A 19,658-nucleotide genomic window follows, 5' to 3' on the forward strand; every position below is an offset into this window, starting at 1 on the left:
CTAATCAGGGAAGAAGTAGATTCCACTTGACCCGGTTTTAGGGAAGGCACATTAGCCAGAACTAAGACTAAGGAGGAGGCCTCTACGATGAGTTGAACCGGTGGATTGTGGTAGGGGGACTTCATTGGCTATTACCTGAACGTCATTGAGTACTGGGTGCTGGGTCGTTTGGGGATTTGAGACCACTTTATCCCTACACTCAATCCCAGCCCCTGGTGCATTCGCTATGGGTTCAGCACTATTTAGAACTGGAGTTGGTGTATTACCCACCTCCTCTGCAGTCTTATTTATAAGTTCCCCTATACTATTTATCTCTGCTGTTAGCTGGTCAATTTTAGCTATGAGCGGTTTAACAATGCATTTAATCTTTGAATCAAACAAGCTCACAAGTTTTTTAATTTGGTCCTCCTCCAATGTCACCTTACCACCATGCTCCCCTGTTGCATCTTTTGTGGCCATAATTTTAGGTGGGGAAGCAGTCCTTTTCCTACTAGAGCATAACCCACCACGTTTGTTCTGGCCCTTTCTACATGCTCTAACTGCTCTAGTTGCTGGCATGGACACAGGGGAGGGGGAATTATCTACAATCATGTTAGACTGATCTAGGGAGTCATTGACTAGATTAACAGCGGTAGGGATGGTTTGGTCGAAGTTATCATCAGGGGAAAACACAATATCTGGAGTATCACTACAATGGACCTGTATCGGGACTTCTACCAGGTTGGGTTCTGGTAAGGAACTCTGTATGGGGATAATGGGTATGGAGCTCAAGCCCAATGATATCCTTCTTGTGCTATTGATTTTGCTCACTACCTGTACTAAGTAGCAGGGTCGGATTGGCAAGGCGGGCATTCGGGAAACGGCCGAAGGGCAGTTGTCTCAGTGCCCTCTGTGGGCCGGTTTTTTTCTCCCCTTTTTCAGTTCACAGAGAGTGCTCTCTGCTATCTGCTCTCTGTGAACTTGGGAAGGGGAGAAAAAAAAACGGCCCACAGAGCGCACGGAAACAGAGACAGAAATGAAAGCGCTTCACTGTGTGCCATGCAGTGATTATTAGCTGTGGCCTCACTTCACCCCCTGCCCCTGAAAAGCAATCACGCCAAGGGTGGGCTGGGGAGCGGTGATTGTCTGCGAAAATCGGCCTCCCTGGGGGCCAGGTGTTGCTCAGGCCTTGAGCCATTTCCACCTCGGCCCCCCTGGGGCCCACGCAGCCGAGAAACGGTGTTAATCTTAACACCTCGCCCACAGCCCCTCAGCTTCAGGGCACAGTGGGCGAGGAAGAATGGGTCTGGCTGTGGGGGCTAGGTGATGTTTTGAACTCCCACCATCTTCACCTCAGCCTTCCCCTGTCTACCATTGTGCTCCACTGCCAAGACATTGCCCTGGGGCCTGGAGGGCTGGGGAGGGTTGATTAATTTACTAATTGCAGGGGCCATACTGCTGTTCATGTGCTCTTGAGCTAAGTAGGTTAGTAATAGCAGGGGCTTCCCTTCTTTTCAGGTGCTCCTGCACTGAAGTTCTTGAATAATTTTGTGACAGAAAGGGGCCTTGCTGTTTTTTTAGTTGCTCAGCATGTAGGCCATTGTCACCTTGGGCCTGTGTCCTGCGCAAGAACAGTATCCTCCCACTTTCATTCCTTATCTTTGCATAGGCATAGGTGGCCTAACGCCAGAGTTGCAGAGATGGGGATTCAAGTTTGAATCCCAGGGTCTGCTCAACAGCCTGTGATTCTGGGCAGATCACTTCCTCGCCCAGGCCCTTAAATAAAAAATCAGATCATGTGTACTGTAATTGGTACTCATGAATAGAACTCAAATAGCCTTTGTCTTGGGCTGAATTTACACTACATAAAACTGTCAAATGGTAAGAAAATTATAAAAAATAACCATTTGTTCATGCTTTATGATTCTGCAAAGGGACCATGATAATTAAAGAGGACACTTTATAAAAACATGTCCATATTTTTAACACAGCTTTTCCGATACAAAATTTCCATTTCATTCCCCTTAGTGCTTCACTGTCTGGTTGTCTTATGCTGTGGAGGCTGCGCTCTGACCCCTAAGTCATTCGGCACCTCTTGCTGAGTGCACCATTCTACTTCTATGTTCTTTTTGTTATTCTGGGAGAGTCTAAGCTTGCCCTAAGATAACATTTCATAGTATTCCTAATTTCCAGTGACTCCCTCCTCAATGGGGGATCTTGTTGGCTGATGTTTATGGCCTTCCTTTCCCTCCCCAGCTCCTGCCTCACCTTCATATGGACACACCCCTTACTCACTGCCTGCATGAGTGTGAAAACAGCAGGCCTATAGGTTTCTGTCTCACTGCTCTGGGATCCAAGATAAGACGGATACTCAAGGAAAGGACCAGACACAGTTAGTTGACCTTTACTTTCAACGGCCAACGCATGACCAGCTTTCTGCATTCTTTCACTATCACCCAATCCAATCTTCCAAAAGTCAACAGTTCAATGGGCAGTTGGCATTCATGAGGAAAGATGGGAGTACGCGACACTGGTTAAGCTTTTCAAAAATCCAAAAAGCTTTCTTTTGCACAGTTTGCTTGGCATTTAGCAAATGTGAAGAAAGTGGGCCTTTTATTCGAGGGGTGAAAAACTTTAGGCACGTGTACATGCGCATTACAGACCTTATTGAGGTGACCCAAGCATCTACAGCGTCCACCTCTCTCTTTGGACTGCTACACTCTTGTGCAGTCTTTCTCCGGGAGTCATATAAGCGGATGGATGTGTGGCGTGAGCTGGCAAAGGATAGCCGGACAGTCCAGATCATTGGAGAAACAAGATGGTGGGCAAAAGATGCTGCTCTCAAGAAAGTTTTTGGCTCTTTCAATAACCCTGCCAATGCTATGTTTATTGATTTGGTCAAAGTCCTTCATAAGATTTCATCTGACAATCTTAGATTTATTCCAAATGTACGGTGCCAAGACTTACAATTTGCTGAGGGACTATGTAAATTTCAAACAGTCCTAACAGCCCAATTGTATCTTCGCATTTTTGCTTCAACCACACCACTGTCTAAGTATCTCCAAACAAGTGGAATGGATATCCTGCAAGCACAGAGAATGGTGTCAGACACTGTAAAACTCCTTGCCACAGATTCCCGCAATTTTGATGCTGTGTACTCTGCTGCCACAACATTTTCAGAGTGGGCCAACAAAGGTTTAGCAGAAAGGAACTGTGACCAAGAAGTACAAACAACACTTCCAGAAGGGAGATTGTCCTTTAAAAAGATGCCTGGGATGAGCACAAAGGATGAGCCTATAACCCTAGCTAAAGATCGATTTCGTATTGGGGTGAATAATACAGTAATGGACCAAGTTATTCAAAGTCTGACCACTCGTTTCAAGACACACTTCACTTTGGCAGCAGATATAGCATGCCTAGACCCAAAGAACTTCAATCAGACTCTCCCAGGTAATGCTCTTGTGAGACTTTGCTCCTTGTTGCAAAACATAGATAGCTCAATAAATGTGCAGACTTTGCAGGAAGAACTTCAGGATTTTGCTGCTAAATGGTCAAATTTAAAAAGGACACTACCTGAAGAGTACGACAGAGAAGACCAGATTAATGAAGACAAACCACTTCAAGTAGAAGAATTTGACAAAAAACCTGAGGCTGGGCCAACAAAGTGCAATACTTGCCGTGACTGTGCTGTCTGTTGTTACTCTATCTTGAAAAAATACCTTCTTTTCAGCAGTGCCTATCGGCATTTGTATTTGGCATACAAATATGTCTTGACCTTATCCTGTACACAAGTAGCCTGTGAGAGAAGTTTTTCCAAACTGAAGTGCATCAAAACCCGCCTAAGAAACCAAATTGGTCAGGAAAACCTTGAAGCCTTTATGCTCATGTCAGTTGAATGGAATGTGCTGTCTCAGTTGAAAACTGATGACATTATTGACTTCGTTGCAAAAAAAAGTGCATTGCTGCAGGATCTTTTGATTGAGTAATCCTCAGTCTCCCCATGGCCCAGACTTTAAGGCAGCAACAGATATGAATAAAACTGTGTTTTTTGTATATAGACATCACCTGCTGACTGTGAAATAAATGTATGACTAGATTGTACAGATACATTTTTTCAGCATTCTTTACACCCCAGACTGCCTTTTCCTCGTTTGTGAATTCTTACTTTTGTTATTACATGTTCTATTCCCAGAGATTCCAGTCTTACCCTTTCTCCTTGACTTTGTACTAGATTTCTGGTTTATGTGATGATTAGAGTCTAGGACATAGCTGGTTAGGAAAGAGTATCCAACGACATTGTGCAGGGCGTTAAGACTGCAAGTAAGTATTCAGTTATCTGAACTGCAGTGCTCCTAGTCTTTACCAATGTTACTTGCTCTGTAAGCTTTAAAAGGCTTAATTTACTAAATATTTGTCTACAAATTAGACCTCAAAGAGTAACCAAATGGTGTTTCATGAAAGGGCATGCCCCTCGAATGTGGGCCACGCCCCTTAAATATAGACCACGCCCCTTAAATGTAGGCCACGCCCCTTAAATGTAGGCCACGCCCCCTTAATGTGGGCCACTTTTTCGTCAGTGCCCGGGCCAAATTGTGATCCCAATCCGACCCTGCTAAGTAGTTGTCCATAGTGTTAGAGACAGAAGCTGACTTTTGTTTGGACATATTCCACACAGTGAGATAATAGCACAATTACACAGGAAGCTGAAGGGCGAACAAAAATTAGCAGTTAACGATAGAACGCAGCGCAAATAATCCCCAAAGGTATTGACAACAATAAGTCTTACGATACAGATACCACAAAAGAACCACGAAGACGACGGATAGGGATCCTGGCCCAGTCCAGTCACGGCCAGTCTCGGACTGTCTCTGACTGTCTGCCCTTTGTCCGGGCTTCGTCGGCACACGCCCGCGCGCGTCCCGCGATCGCGGTAGGGGGCGTGACTAAATAGGAGGAGCACGGGGCGGGAAGAGACACCAGGTGCGCTGCGTTGGTCGTGCGCGGTGATCCCTGGGTGTCGCAGTCCCGTCCCCGGTCTATGTGCAGCGGTGTTTCCCAAAGTTAGATTTTCCTTCCAGTTAGCAGGCTCCGTGAGGCAGAGAAAGCAAATTCAATATCCTTTGCCCAGAAGAACGACTGCGAGCGGCCCCCGCGGAGCGGGGGCCGCGAGTCGTAAGTAGCCGGGGAGAGCAGGGAGGAGCAGGGGGCGGGAAGAGACACTAGGTACGCAGCGTTGGTCGTGCGCGGTGATCCCTGGATCTCGCAGACCCGTCCCCGGTCTATGTGCAGCGGTGTTTCCCAAAGTTTGATTTTCCTTCCAGTTAGCAGGCTCCGTGAGGCAGAGAAAGCAAACTCAATATCCTTTGCCCAGAAGAACGACTGCGAGCGGCTCCCGCGGAGCGGGGGCCGCGAGTCGTAAGTAGCCGGGGAGAGCAGGGAGGAGCAGGGGGCGGGAAGAGACACCAGGTGCGCTGCGTTGGTCGTGCGCGGTGATCCCTGGGTCTCGCAGTCCCGTCCCCGGTCTATGTGCAGCGGTGTTTCCCAAAGTTAGATTTTCCTTCCAGTTAGCAGGCTCCGTGAGGCAGAGAAAGCAATTCAATATCCTTTGCCCAGAAGAACGACTGCGAGCGGCAGCCTTAGCTCCACCCCCCTTTGCGCTGATTGGCTATCAAGTGGGCGTTACAGCCAGCAGCAGCTGGGCTGGGAAGATGCATGCGGGTGAGCCAAATAACAATTTTTAAAAAGTACACAGCAATTCTTAAACTGTAGCAGCAATGATTTAAAAACAACAGTTTCTAAGAGCAAGCTCTGCGAGCATGAGTGTCAGGCAGGGGCGCAACTAGGTCTTAACTTTGGGGGGGGCTAACATGGCGAACAAAGGGGCGTGGCTAATATGTTAATCAATGGGGCGGGGCTAAAATGGCAGATAATCAGGATCGGGTAATGTTCAGGCCAAGCTGAGAAAAAGAAGTGACAAATTCTGTATTCGAAACTAGACAATAATTAGTTTTATAAGAATTAGATTGGAGAACAGAGGGTAATGTCAAACATTTATATAATAACAGACAAAGGATTTGTTCATCTTGCAATAAAGTGCCACTCAAATGCATTATATTGTCACACAATGATATTATTTAAATGGTTGAAATGACACCCTTTTTTCTAATGAAATGCTCACGAAACAGGTTCAAAAGAGCTCAGAACAACATGCTCCTCTCTGAAAAACCAAGACTGGTCAAAGATGTAATTCACCCAAAAAAGGGACTCTGGACACGTGTCATGTACTTATCCACCCCTCAAAGACACAAGGAATTTCAGATTTTGCAATGTGCCTATTTGCAGTGTTACAAACTATAGCACTAACTAACATTTATTTATTGGCAGTGAAGTCATTAAAGCATGGTGCTTTAATGTATAGGCAGTGGAAATAGGGGTGGGGATTTCTGTGCTGCAGCACCCCCAAAATAACCATGTTGGAATTTAGAGGGTCATGAGAAATGATAAAGCATTTACATTTTGATAATATTGTGTTACATTTGCTGTTCTTCTAAAGGCAGGTCAAATACCAGGCAATGTGTACTTCGAAAAACACAGAACTTGGTAATTATATCCCTGTCACACAGTTCCAATCCTCACCTCTTCAGCTGGTGCAGCTCCAAATGTAATTGCATTTTTAAGTGCTTACTACCACTGACGAGGCGTCGGAGCGCTTTTTTGATCAGTAGCACACTACTCTGGAGCCCATAGAGAATTAGTGATGAATTAGTATAGTGATATACGAAATTAATTTGAGGGGTGAATATGTTAGTTTGTTATTTGGATTGAGAAGGATAGTGGAGGGATAGAAGAGGGAAAAGGTTTACATTTATATAGCGCTTGCTAACCCTGATGAGGTGTTGAAGCGCTTGTTGGCGGTAGCACGCTACTCCGGAACCCAAACAGGATCAGTGGGGAATTAGTATAGTAAAATATTAAAGTAATTTGAGAGGTGGAGATTTTAATCTGTTATTTGTATTGAAAAGGAATAGTGGCGGGATAGAAGAAGGAAGGGTCTAGAATTTCTTTTTTTGGAGGTGTTCATAGCAGTAGGAGGGATTTGGGATGAGTAAAGTGGAGTGGGAAGAGCCAGAGGAAAGGGTTTAGAAAGGCTTGTTTGGGAGATCTAAATAGTAAAAGAGGTTTGAGATTATGCAAGGAGGGTTAGAGGAGCAAAGAGTATGGGGCTTGGGATGAACAAAAGCGTGGAGGTAGAGGATATATTGATAGAGGTATAGGGTTAGAAATAGGGCAGTGCATTGAAGAGAGTAGCAGAGTGAGGTTTGAGATGAGTCAGAGGCGAGCTAGAGGATATATTGCGGGAGATATAGAGTGAGCTCTAGGGTAGTGCATTGGACATGCTGAATTAGAAGCAAAGTAATAAATACAAAGATGCATAAGTACATGGAAGGTATATATATGCATAAGGAAGGTAATATAAGTAGAATGAAGTTGCATTTAATAAACTCAGACCACTATCCCACCTGAAATAACGGGAACATCTAAAAACCTGTATTTTCACACTGTAATTCCTTCCACCAAGCTGAATCTGCTATCAGTTTCATATCTATAGCGCCAAGAGGCTCCTAGCGAGTGAACGTCCATGTTTAACAAATAGTCAAATAATACTATAGAATGAAGAAAATACCAAAATGAGACCACACATGCCTATTTGCATAGTAAATAAATAATGAAATGAAACTAAGAAAAAATAGTTATCTTAAGCTAGCCCCATGGCCTGGGTACAGGCCTGGTGTTATAAATCACTTAACATATTGGGGCCTGGCTTCAGATGGAGGAAATTCTTACAAAGAACAGCCGGTTACTTGCAAGAGGCATCTTAAAATGTGTATTATGATGGCATAACACATGAATTACAGCACAGTGAATGCTTAAGATTGGCAGGTTTTATCGGTCTTTATTGAGATAGATGATGAATCGAAGAAAAACGTGTAAATAAACAAAAAATCCACAAATAAACTTGGGAACCTGTCTGAAATACACATACCACCGATCCAAACTTAGGACGTGGTAGACATATTTGGCCATCATCTGTTGTCAAAGTCGTGCAGACTAATTTAGAAAGATCAACCTACCCGTTGACTGGATGTATTAGAAATGGCCCCCATATTCTTCAATCGTCATCACAGACAGGGACTCCTCCACCCGTGGCACCACTGGCCGGGGCCACTCAGCAGATAAGGAGGCCTTCTTCTGTTTCACATCTCTTGTAAAGACATGCCAGGGGCACCACTATCTCAAGGCCCCTTGCTGGAAATGAGGCTACAATCTTCTTTGTAACAGCATCACATGCAAGTACCACCCATCTATGGCACCACTGTCCGGCCCACTCAGCTGATTCGGGGCAGATACCCGTAGTATCACTGCCCCAAGCCCACTCAGCTGAACTGGGGCCAACCACGCGCCCCTGGCCATCAGCTCCATCACACTTGTGGTGTAAGCTCAGGACACCCCAGGTGTCGCACAACTTCACAGCCATCATCCTTAACACAGGATCTCTGCTCTCACTTCACCATATGACCCTAGAGCACTGGAGTGCAGAAACTGAAACGAAACACCTACACCCATTGATGCGGAAGGATCGTGGAGTACCAGGGCTGAACGTGTTATTTCCAACCAAGTAAGGCAGTTCAGTGGCAAGTTTGTTAAAAATGATAAAAACGGATTGATCATAGAAAGAACTAGTCGGGCATTAAATTAAAGAGTTGCCTTACGCACGGCTGCTAGCGACTTCCTATGAGAAGTTGGGCCACTTTAGCATGCTTCAAGCGACAGCTCCACTCCAGGCACCAACTGTAGGTGCCTCCATGCTCCCTACCTCAATGTGCTACTTTCATAGCCAGCACGAGCACTGTCACAGTGCCAAAACCCACTAGGCACTATATTCCTGCTTACGCACATTCATAGCCCCTCTCCACCCCAATAACTACTTCTAATCAATGAAGGGGCCATAGGATGCAAGGAGCAGCACTCATTTGGCGCTCCCATTCATTGTGTTCAGTTAGAAACTGATCATGCGTGTAAACCTGAGATGTACTGTGCGCATAGCGGCAGGTCACTCGCCACATCATAAGCTTGATTACCGGCACAGCCACTCATCCTTTTGTCCTACCAAAAACAAAATGAGGCGCACCAAATCTAACGACGCTCCAAAGTACAGACTGGCTATAAGTAAGGACGGCTGCTGAGAAAAATTAGGTTGATATGTTCCTCGAGAAGCAGTGTCCAAAATGCCGAGGGCAGGCAGTGCCTCACTTGAAAAGTCAGTCACAAAACCCAAGCACACACTACAGGACTCTTGGTGCTGGGAGTTGGAAGATGTGCACAGCAGGGGGAAAGGGATGGCCAGCGCCAGTGACACTTTTCTTTTGTAAAGAAAATCCTGCAGGAGTCATATCCCCCTGCTGTGCACATCTTCCCACTCCCACCCCATGCTGCACGGCACATCAAAATTGCTTAGGTGAAATCCCTGCCTTCAGGGAAGGATAGCGCCTCCGTGGCAGCCCATCTCCAAGAAAACAAAGTGAGGGGTAGGGAGGTTTGCTGAAACTGGGCCTCTCGGAAGTGGTAATTAAAATCGAATTCTCAGATGCCATGCTAAAGCACCCATTAATAAAAAAAGCTACGATGTGCAGCCTTAAAAAAATTAAACGGGGGAAAAACAGTTTGCTTACTTTCGGTTTTATAGTGCATGTAAATCAGCCGCACGGGCTGAAGACGACGACGGGGGGGGCTGAAGCCCATTTAGCCCAATGGGCGTTGCGCGCCTGGTGTCAGGCCAAATTCCCGCTGCTGCGCTGCGACGGGCGTGAAATAGTCGGTGGCAGCCTTAGCTCCACCCCCTTTTGAGCTGATTGGCTATCGAGTGGGCGTGACAGGCAGCAGGAGCTGGGCTGGGAAGATGCGTGCGGGTGAGCAAAATAACAATTTTTAAAAAGGACATAGCAATTCTAAAACTATAGCTGCAATGTTTTAAAAACAACAGATTCTAAGAGCAAGCTCTGCGAGCATGGGTGTCAGGCCAAATTCCCGCTCCCGCTCCCGTGCTGCGACCGGCATGAAATAGCCGGTGGCAGCCTTAGCTCGACCCCCTTCACGCTGATGGGCTATCGAGTGGGAGTGACAGCCAGCAGCAGCTGGGTTGGGAAGATGCATGCGGGTGAGCGAAATAACAATTTTTGAAAGGTACACAGCAATTCTAAAACTGTAGCAGCAATGTTTTAAAAACAACAGATTCTAAGAGCAAGCTCCACAAGCATGGGTGTCAGGCCAAATTCAGTGTTCTGTATTACTTGAAGTACAAGCCTGGCACCCACAGTAAATGCATATTGGATTTGCATACCCTCTGAAACAGCTATGCTGTCAAAGCACCTGTATACCGTCTAGGATGATTAGTGAACTATACAAATCAACATAACATAACAAAGGTCAAAGCTTACAGTTCTGTAATATTTGATTGAGACTATTGAATTATGAGCCCTGGACCTGCATGTTTAGTGCACCTGAGATGTAATTGTTCTGTATTAAAGCTCCTGCAGGCCTGTCTGACCAGAGTCATCTGTAACGCATGACCCTTGACGGCTTTGAACCCCTACCCTTGACAATAGCCTCTCTCTCAAGGAACACATTGCCAAAAAACGAAGATGGCTTAGTACAAGCTCTTTCTTTTAAAGAAAGTCAAACTCTTTCCTCCAGAAAACATCTTCAGATCTGATATTCAAACCCTTGCACTCTCACACCTGGATGATGCATGGTCTACCAGATGCCACTCTGACACTCTATAAAGGCATCTTCAATGCCACAGCGCATCTCATTTAGCTTGAAGAAATATGATCACTTCATGTCCATCCTGATGGACCTCCATTGGCTCCTCTTGCTGGACCATATCACCATAAAAATCAGCTGCTTTATTAACAAAGCCACCCAGTCCAGCACCTCAGACTATCTTACAGACAAGTTCACTATGTCTGGTGTTCTCCACACACCTGCAGCAAGGACACCAACAGACTGTGGGCTAATTAGTGAGAAAATGAAAAAAAGGTCTTTTTCATCTATTCACTCAGGACCCTGAACAACATCCCAGTATCCGTTGGGACCACTCTAATGCTGCTCCAATTTAGGAAAGAGTTGAGGACCTTCCTCTTTAAAGAACACTACTTCAGAAAGCATTAAACGTCTACAACCCAGATATCTCACCTATCTCTCCTTGACTTTGTGCTTATCATGAGCCTCTATAGCACCCGCTGCCTTTTGGTTAGGTAGGCATGCACATACAATACTTGTCTCCCACTAGACACCGTACCATTACTGTTTGAAGAATGAGCCTGTAGTTTATCCAACCTGTGGCATAGTTCTGCTCTGTGAAGTCTATTCCTTTAAATTCTCTATCACCATATTCCACCAATTGTTTGAATGTTGTCTGATGGTGTGGTTGATCTCAGAAGATCCCCCCTTAAATTTCGTGTGTCATCAATACCATATCTTTGATATCAGAAATTCCCCGTTAAAAATCCTCTTTTGCCCCTGCAGTCATCTAAAATGAAACTTAGGCATTGTAAAATACTCTTTGTTGCTGCAGCCGGTAATTCTGATTTCAGGAAAGCTGAACCCAATATTCAAACATATACTTGCTATTGCACTTGCAATATGCGGGTGTCACCTGCATTCAGGCGTGTGCACCGGCACACCGACACACCTGCAAATTCCGTTTAACTTGCACAAAATTTTAAAATTAGAGGCCCCAGTGAGCATGCTGCCCATGGTGAGTAGGCTGGGGGTGTCAGCTGCCCACAGGTGCATGTTAGATTCTACAGAAACACTGCAGTCTATTACTTACTGGGAAATGAAAGGGGTGAGTGGGATAAGTCATCCTTAAAGTAACTACCTGCACCATGTTTCATAGTCCTTAGCTTGCTGGGCTAGTGATGTGAAATAGTCTTCCTCAGCTACGGCGTCTTTTCATTTCATAACTTTTATAATATTTTAAGACCTCTTTAGCACACTGGCAAACAAAAAGGCCTGAATTCTCTCATGTAGGCATATTGGAAGATAAGCAGGAAGGAGAGATTATTGCAGACATGAGGTGGCAATAGTAGTTTGAGGAACTATATCAATTCTTTTTGCAATCTTTATGTTCTTGTTAGGGGAGGTACAGTTCCTTTTCAGCATTTATGCCACTCCCATCTGTGCAGCAGTGGGGAAAACAGTGGACTTCGGTGGGGTTAAATTTACTATTCACACTCCAGTCTGCGCAACAAGAGGAAAAGTTCTTCACTTCAAACACATAACATATTTGCATAACCCTAATAAGATACAACAAATTAACATTTTAATAATGATCAATTTAAAAAAATGGTTATTTATTTATTACTTAATTACCTTTCCACACTATACCTCCACAAACCTAACTGTTCACACTTGAAATATAACTAAAATAAATAATTATAGCATAATTAACATAAGTATCAAATATTTGATGATAAATTAATAAATAATTCCTAATTATTACTTAATTACCTTTCTACCTTATACCACCAGAAACACTGCACCTAATATATAACTTACAAAATATAACATAAGTAAAAAACCACTAGATGATTATTATTAAATTAATCATACATTTTTAATTAATTATACTTAATTAACTTTTCACCCTATACCGCTACAAACCTAGTAACCCACACCAAATATATAACTTTGAAACTTTCATTATTACACAATTAACATACAGTTAAATAATTAACAATAAATGAATAATGAATCGTTAATTAATTATATGTACTTAACTTCCCACTCTATACCCTTATAAACCCAGCAGCCCACAACTAATGCATAACTTAAAAAAATTAAATTACACAATTAACATAAGTAATAATCAATTAAATATTTAATAGTATTGTATTAATTAATTGGTAATTATGTATACCTAATTAACTTCCCATCCTATACCCCTACAAATTTAGCAACGTAGCCACCCCCTTCAATACTATAAATGACTACTAGCAATTAAATGTATAAGTATAAATCACTTAAAAGTACAATATATATTTAAAAAAATGATAACAATCATACAAAAAATAACATAAAATTTATATATCAACTAAAAGACATCAAGATAATTAAAAAATAATATTTGTACAACTATATTATTGAAAACTATATTAACAACAACGATATTATTGACAACCACATTACTTACATGAAAAATCAATATTCTTGACAACAATATTTCTGCATCACAATAATTTTGTATCATGATATTTTTATCCAATATTTCTGTAATTTGATATTTCAAACTCAGTATTTTGTCCAAATACCACTCTAAAGTAATATAATGTGGTGCGTTTTGTGAGACTTTGTGCTACTTTACGCTACTTTGGGTCAAGGTGTGTTCCATGGCTGGTGGACTGGCGTGCCTATGCAGCCACCCATAGATCTTGCCACAAAGTCCTTCTACTAAAAAACTTAGTTAGGACTTTGTGCCATAAATTACGCCTCCTTGAGGCAGACGTAAAGTGTTGAAAAGTTTACTTTTCTCAATAAATTACCAACTTTGCCTGGGAGTTGCCCTGTTCAGCACAGGTAGAATGTTGGGAAAGTGCTAAGCTATTTCTAGGCAGTGCTGGCTTTTGGCATGGACGAGCAGGGCCCAGAACCAGGGCACTAGTCTTCAGAGGGGACGTAAGGAGCTGTCTGCATTAAGGTCATGCAGACAGCAGAGTCCTAGTCACCTGGCTCCAGAGCTGCAAGTGCTGTTTCAACACCTCATCAGCCTGCTTTCTTGCCCTCCGGTCTCCCTCTGCCCCTCTGCTGCCACATACTATTAACCCCACCCCCTCCAATAAACAACTTGGCACCCATGTGTGGAGCTAACCTTGGAGTGATTCAGGTGAGCTAGGGGGTGTTGAGATGTTTGCGTTCAGAGGCATGTCACTAAACTGATGTAAACAGTCAGGGTCTGATCCCTGAACACAAACAAGCATTGGAAATGCAATAGGTCTCGCATTAGAAAAGTTGGAGTTATTGGTCTTGTAAATGACATATTTTATTTATTTGTTGGTTTTTAAAATTGCTAAATTGATGGCTTTGTCATTTACAATGCCAATAGTTATAACTTTCGCGAATGTGACACCTATAGCATTTGGAATGCAACATGTTTTGTATTTACGTGACTTAGATGGCAGCTCTGGTCGTTAGGCCACATCTCTAGAGAGCAGGAGAGTGCAGCAGGGGAGAGAAGCACAGCAATGCAATAGGTCTCGCATTAGGAAAGTTTGAGCTATTGGTATTGTAAAGGACACATTTTTTATTTATGTGCTTGTTTTGAAAATAGCGAATTAATAGCTTTGTCATTTACAATGCCAATAGTTTTATCTTTCGCAAATGTGACACCTATTGTAACACAATATGTGTTGTGAGGGTGAGTGAGGGTGAGGGTGAGGGGTTGAGGGTGAGGGGTTGAGGGTGAGTGAGGGTGAGGGGTTGAGGGTGAGTGAGGGTGAGGGGTTGAGGGTGAGGGAGGGTGAGTGAGGGTGAGTGAGGGTGAGGGGTTGAGGGGGAGGGGTCGAGGGTGAGGGGTTGAGGGTGAGTGAGGGTGAGGGGTTGAGGGTGAGTGAGGGTGAGGGGTTGAGGGTGAGAGGTTGAGGGTGAGTGGGGGTGAGGGTGGGTGAGGGGTTGAGGGTGAGTGAGGGTGAGTGAGGGTGAGGGGTTGAGGGTGAGTGAGGGTGAGGGTGGGTGAGGGTGAGTGAGGGTGAGTGAGGGTGAGTGAGGGTGAGGGTGAGTGAGGGTGAGTGAGGGTGGGTGAGGGTGAGTGAGGGTGAGGGGTTGAGGGTGAGTGAGGGTGAGGGGTTGAGGGTGAGTGAGGGTGAGTGAGGGTGAGGGTGAGGGTGAGGGGTTGAGAGTGAGTGAGGGTGAGGGCGAGTGAGGGTGAGAGGTTGAGGGTGAGTGAGGGTGAGGGTGAGTGAGGGTGAGGGTGAGGGGTTGAGGGTGAGTGAGGGTGAGTGAGAGTGAGGGTGAGTGAGGGGTTGAGGGTGAGGGGTAGAGGGTGAGTGAGGGTGAGGGGTAGAGGGTGAGTGAGGGTGAGGGGTTGAGGGTGAGTGAGGGTGAGGGGTTGAGGGTGAGGGGTTGAGGGTGAGTGAGGGTGAGTGAGGGTGAGGGGTTGAGGGTGAGTGAGGGTGAGTGAGGGTGAGGGTGAGTAAGGGTGAGGGTGAGTGAGGGTGAGTGAGGGTGAGTGAGGGTGAGTGAGGGTGAGGGTGAGTGAGGGTGAGGGTGAGTGAGGGTGAGGGGTTGAGGGTGAGTGAGGGTGAGGGGTTGAGGGTGAGGGGTTGAGGGTGAGTGAGAGTGAGGGTGAGTGAGGGGTTGAGGGTGAGGGTGAGTGAGGGTGGGTGAGGGGTTGAGGGTGAGTGAGGGTGAGGGGTTGAGGGTGAGTGAGGGTGAGGGTGAGTGAGGGTGAGGGTGAGTGAGGGTGAGGGTGAGTGAGGGTGAGTGAGGGTGAGTGAGGGTGAGGGTGAGTGAGGGTGAGGGTGAGGGGTTGAGGGTGAGTGAGGGTGAGGGGTTGAGGGTGAGTGAGGGTGAGGGGTTGAGGGTGAGTGAGGGTGAGGGTGAGTGAGGGTGAGGGGTTGAGAGTGAGTGAGGGTGAGTGAGGGTGAGGGGTTGAGGGTGAGGGTGAGTGAGGGTGAGGGTGAGGGGTTGAGGGTGAGTGAGAGTGAGGGAGAGTGAGGGGTTGAGGGTGAGGGGTAGAGGGTGAGTGAGGGTGAGGGGTAGAGGGTGAGTGAGGGTGAGGGGTTGAGGGTGAGTGAGGGTGAGGGTGAGGGGTTGAGGGTGAGTGAGGGTGAGGGGTTGAGGGTGAGTGAGGGTGAGGGGTTGAGGGTGAGTGAGGGTGAGTGAGGGTGAGGGGTTGAGGGTGAGTGAGGGTGAGGGTGAGTGAGGGTGAGGGTGAGGGTGAGTGAGGGTGAGTGAGGGTGAGGGTGAGGGGTTGAGGGTGAGGGGTTGAGGGTGAGTGAGGGTGAGGGGTTGAGGGTGAGTGAGGGTGAGGGGTTGAGGGTGAGTGAGGGTGAGGGTGAGGGTGAGTGAGGATGAGGGGTTGAGGGTGAGTGAGGGTGAGGGTGAGTGAGGGTGAGGTTGAGGGTGAGTGAGGGTGAGTGAGGGGTTGAGGGTGAGTGAGGGTGAGGGGTTGAGGGTGAGTGAGGGTGAGGGGTTGAGGGTGAGTGAGGGTGAGGGTGAGTGAGGGTGAGGGAGAGGGTGAGTGAGGGTGAGTGAGGGTGAGTGAGGGTGAGGGTGAGGGTGAGTGAGGGTGGGTGAGGGAGGGTGAGTGAGGGTGAGGGGTTGAGGGTGAGGGTGAGTGAGGGTGAGGGGTTGAGGGTGAGTGAGGTTGAGGGTGAGTGAGGGTGAGGGTGAGTGAGGGTGAGGGGTTGATGGTGAGGGGTTGAGGGTGATTGAGGGTGAGGGTGAGTGAGGGTGAGGGGTTGAGGGTGAGTGAGGGTGAGGGGTTGAGGGTGAGTGAGGGTGAGGGTACATGCTTTTCACTTTCTTCAAAGGTTGTCCGTGCATCAAGGGTAGTTGACTGAACTTTAAGTATAATAATTGTACGTACTCTTCGGTGGCATTGAGCTCACACCCTCGAATGGTCTTCGGTAGTATTGTTTCCTGTAGAATTCTATTTCCTGCTTATAAAGCGCATGTCTCGGTCAGTATCAGCAAAGTGGTATGTGCATGTGAAAGTCGGAGAGTTGGAGGCGGTTAAGGAAATGCAGAACATTCTGCAAAAGTAATGGGAAACCATTTTTATCTTGAAACTGTTTTTAACCGACAGTCTTTTATTCCTAATCATAGATGAGTGGGAGTAATACAGGGACTGGAGCAGCAGCGCCTCAGTTTGGATTGGTGTGGCAGGCAGGAGAAAGTCAGGAGAGGGAGGAGAGGGAGGAGGGGGAACTGCTTGCGAAATGAAATTAAAAGCGGCCGGGCGGGAAATGCTCTCGGTAGCATTCGTTTGAAGTGTGAAGCAGGGGGCGGGAGCAGCCTTTGATGTGCGGATAATTAGGGGAGGAGCAGCCAGGAGATCCAAGCTGGGGAACAGATGGCTGGCGATTTGGTGCTGTGCACGCGCATTTTAGGTCAATGCGCTTGCGCATTGACCTAAAAGCCACGGGCACAGCACCAAATCGCCACAGTTAGGTAAGCTTTGTTTAAAGCCCTATAGTCTCGCAAGCTCGATGCGCATGCGCATCGAATAGCGAGACCTAAAAAGGGCTTCCTGATGCTCGTTTTATTCACAAGCAAGATACCAAATGTATTTCTAACCAGGGCACTATCCTGGCAAAGGCCATCTCTGTGTCCAAGCATAGTATTTTTTACTGGAAGGGACTTTCTCCTGTGCAAACCTATATGCTAGACACAGCGGGTGCAGTGCATTAACAAAAAGTATGGGAACTGTGATGGTCTTTGCAGTAGGGACAGGGTCAAAAGCATGGCTAAAAAATATTCTGTAATTCTTTTTGGGTCTTTCACCTTCAGGTAGATACATATAAAATAATGCACAGCTTAAATGAAAATTAAATTCAAGTTAAGTTATTCAGTGAGAGATGCACTATTGTACATTATCAAACCTCTATTAGTTAATGCATTTCAGAAGTCTGTGTCTGTAATAAGAAAGACATAAAATTGAATCCTGTATGGTACACTGGAGAATAGTGACTTGTATATTTGTAGTGCTATGAGGTCCTAGTCTGTGATAGAAAGCACTTTGAATATGAAAGTGATTATTTTAAGCTTGCATTAATACACAGTATTAAATTAGGTGCTACAAAATGCGCAAAAAGGTTTAAGATAAAAAAAGTGCTTCCAAAATATAAATTTTATTAATACTCAGACTGTACGTATTATCATTTCTTTTTATAAGTCTCCATTAAAAGCATGTACCTCACAGGTCAGCTGGTAACTCCTTTGCAATATTACTCAGAAAGAATTGGGTGGTGTCATCAGGAAGCGTCAAGAGATTCAATCATTGAAAGCCAATACCTCCTTCCTGGCACCCTTTACATGTTCAGATTGACCATTTGCGCACACTTATATGATAGGCAGCAGGCAGCCTGGAAATAAGACTTGTTCCTTGTTTAGCTGTCTGTCCCTCCCTCGGCTTGACAGCACAGGAGACTCCCTGCCTCATACTTGGAGAAGTGTGGCTCGCTGGTTAGAGCAGGCAGACCCTGAAGCAGAGGTCAGTTCCGGGACCAGGGTTCAATTACCGACGCGGCAGGGTCTTGAGCTCAAATGTCCATGGACTCGATAATTCTCGCTTCGGTGCCTGACCTAATCATGGGTTCACACTCTGCAACTCTGGGCATTAAGCTTGCTTAATCTCCACAACGGCCCCCCGCGGCGGGATGCCTGGCTTTCACCTTGGGGATACCCTGTAGGGGCTATCTCACAGGGAAAAGCCAGGACGGGTTCCCAAGGCAAGCGCGGAGATACCCCTTCGGGGGTCGATTCAGGCGCTATATAAGAAACATAATAATAAACATAATAATACTTCAGCTGAAACAGTTCAACTGTCGACATAACCTGTCCTGGTACAGTTGTCTTTTCACAAAAAGAAAGGGAACAGATGTCCTTAAAATAAAAAATTGTGGGCACAACCTACTCCTCAGATCCCGCCCACTTCAACAGCTGGCTAGAAATCAGGCGCACACTCTTGCCCTATGGCTTAAGAGTCTGGGCATATACGCAAGGCAACGCAAAGTACGCCAGTGCAGCGGGAGTGAGAAACAGGAGCACACATAGACAGGGGGAAAAAGCCTCTCATGATTGTTTTTGTGCAGGAAGGTTTCCCTTCCTGCACAAAAGCAAGGATGCCTGCCTTGGTGCATGGCAGCCCTTTGTGCGCTGGTGGCCTGGCACAGGTGAAAAGGATAGGAATAGATATGGCGCATTCCAGCCCATTTCTTTTGCCATAGGGCAGAGCAGGCTATGGCAAAAAAAACATAAATGAGGCCCTCAGTTTTTTCTGCTGTGCTTCGAGAAAACTTGCTAAGTTTTCCCCGTTGTGTTTTCTAATGAAGTGAGAAGTAGAAAGAAAGCAGCCCAAGCAAGGGGTGAAGAATTGAGGCTACAATTAGACAGGTTTCTTATGAGAGGGCAGCCGTGCTTACGGTTCCGGAGCCGCGAGGGCCCGTCCATAGAGGAGCAGCGGCAGCAGGCACAGACAGCGCAGCTCGAGCTTCATGGTGCTGGCGATTCCCTCGGCTCTGAATCAGTGCTGCCTGCAAGCGAGGTATAAACCAGCACGACCCCGAGCACGCCCACGCCTGGACGGCTCTGTTTGCTTCGGAAGAGCAAAGAGAGGCGCGAGGCCGAGGCACGAGCTTTGAACTTCCTCGCACCTGGGGGCACGGTGAGGGGCAGATTAGCGCGCGCAAAAGATTGTGAAATTCTCAAAGGAGGAATTGCTCCCCTGAGCGGAAAGCATTAAGATTTGGAATTCCAATGAGACGTTCGGAATTCTGCTTAACCTTTCACAAATTTGCTGCTGAAAATGATGGATTGGCAATACAGGTTCATGATTGTATTTTCAAATAATTTCACCTACTCCCTTATTTTGAAGGGTGCATTACATTAAATAATGG

At 46.0% G+C, this 19,658-nt stretch overlaps 1 protein-coding gene across 1 annotated transcript in view; it reads right to left on the minus strand.

The window, feature by feature from the left end:
- LOC147727726 (alpha-2-macroglobulin-like) overlaps positions 1–19,346 on the minus strand; it is a 1,118,600-nt gene extending 1,099,254 nt beyond the window's left edge. The window contains exon 1 of the mRNA XM_086961723.1: positions 19,185–19,346. Within this exon, the coding sequence (XP_086817849.1) occupies positions 19,185–19,258 (74 nt within the window). The 5' untranslated portion in view covers positions 19,259–19,346. The remainder of the gene's footprint in view (positions 1–19,184) is intronic.
- Between the last annotated feature and the right edge of the window lie 312 nt (positions 19,347–19,658).

The sequence above is a fragment of the Lissotriton vulgaris genome, chromosome 3_1 (assembly GCF_964263255.1).
Source record: "Lissotriton vulgaris chromosome 3_1, aLisVul1.2, whole genome shotgun sequence".
NCBI lineage: Eukaryota > Metazoa > Chordata > Amphibia > Caudata > Salamandridae > Lissotriton > Lissotriton vulgaris.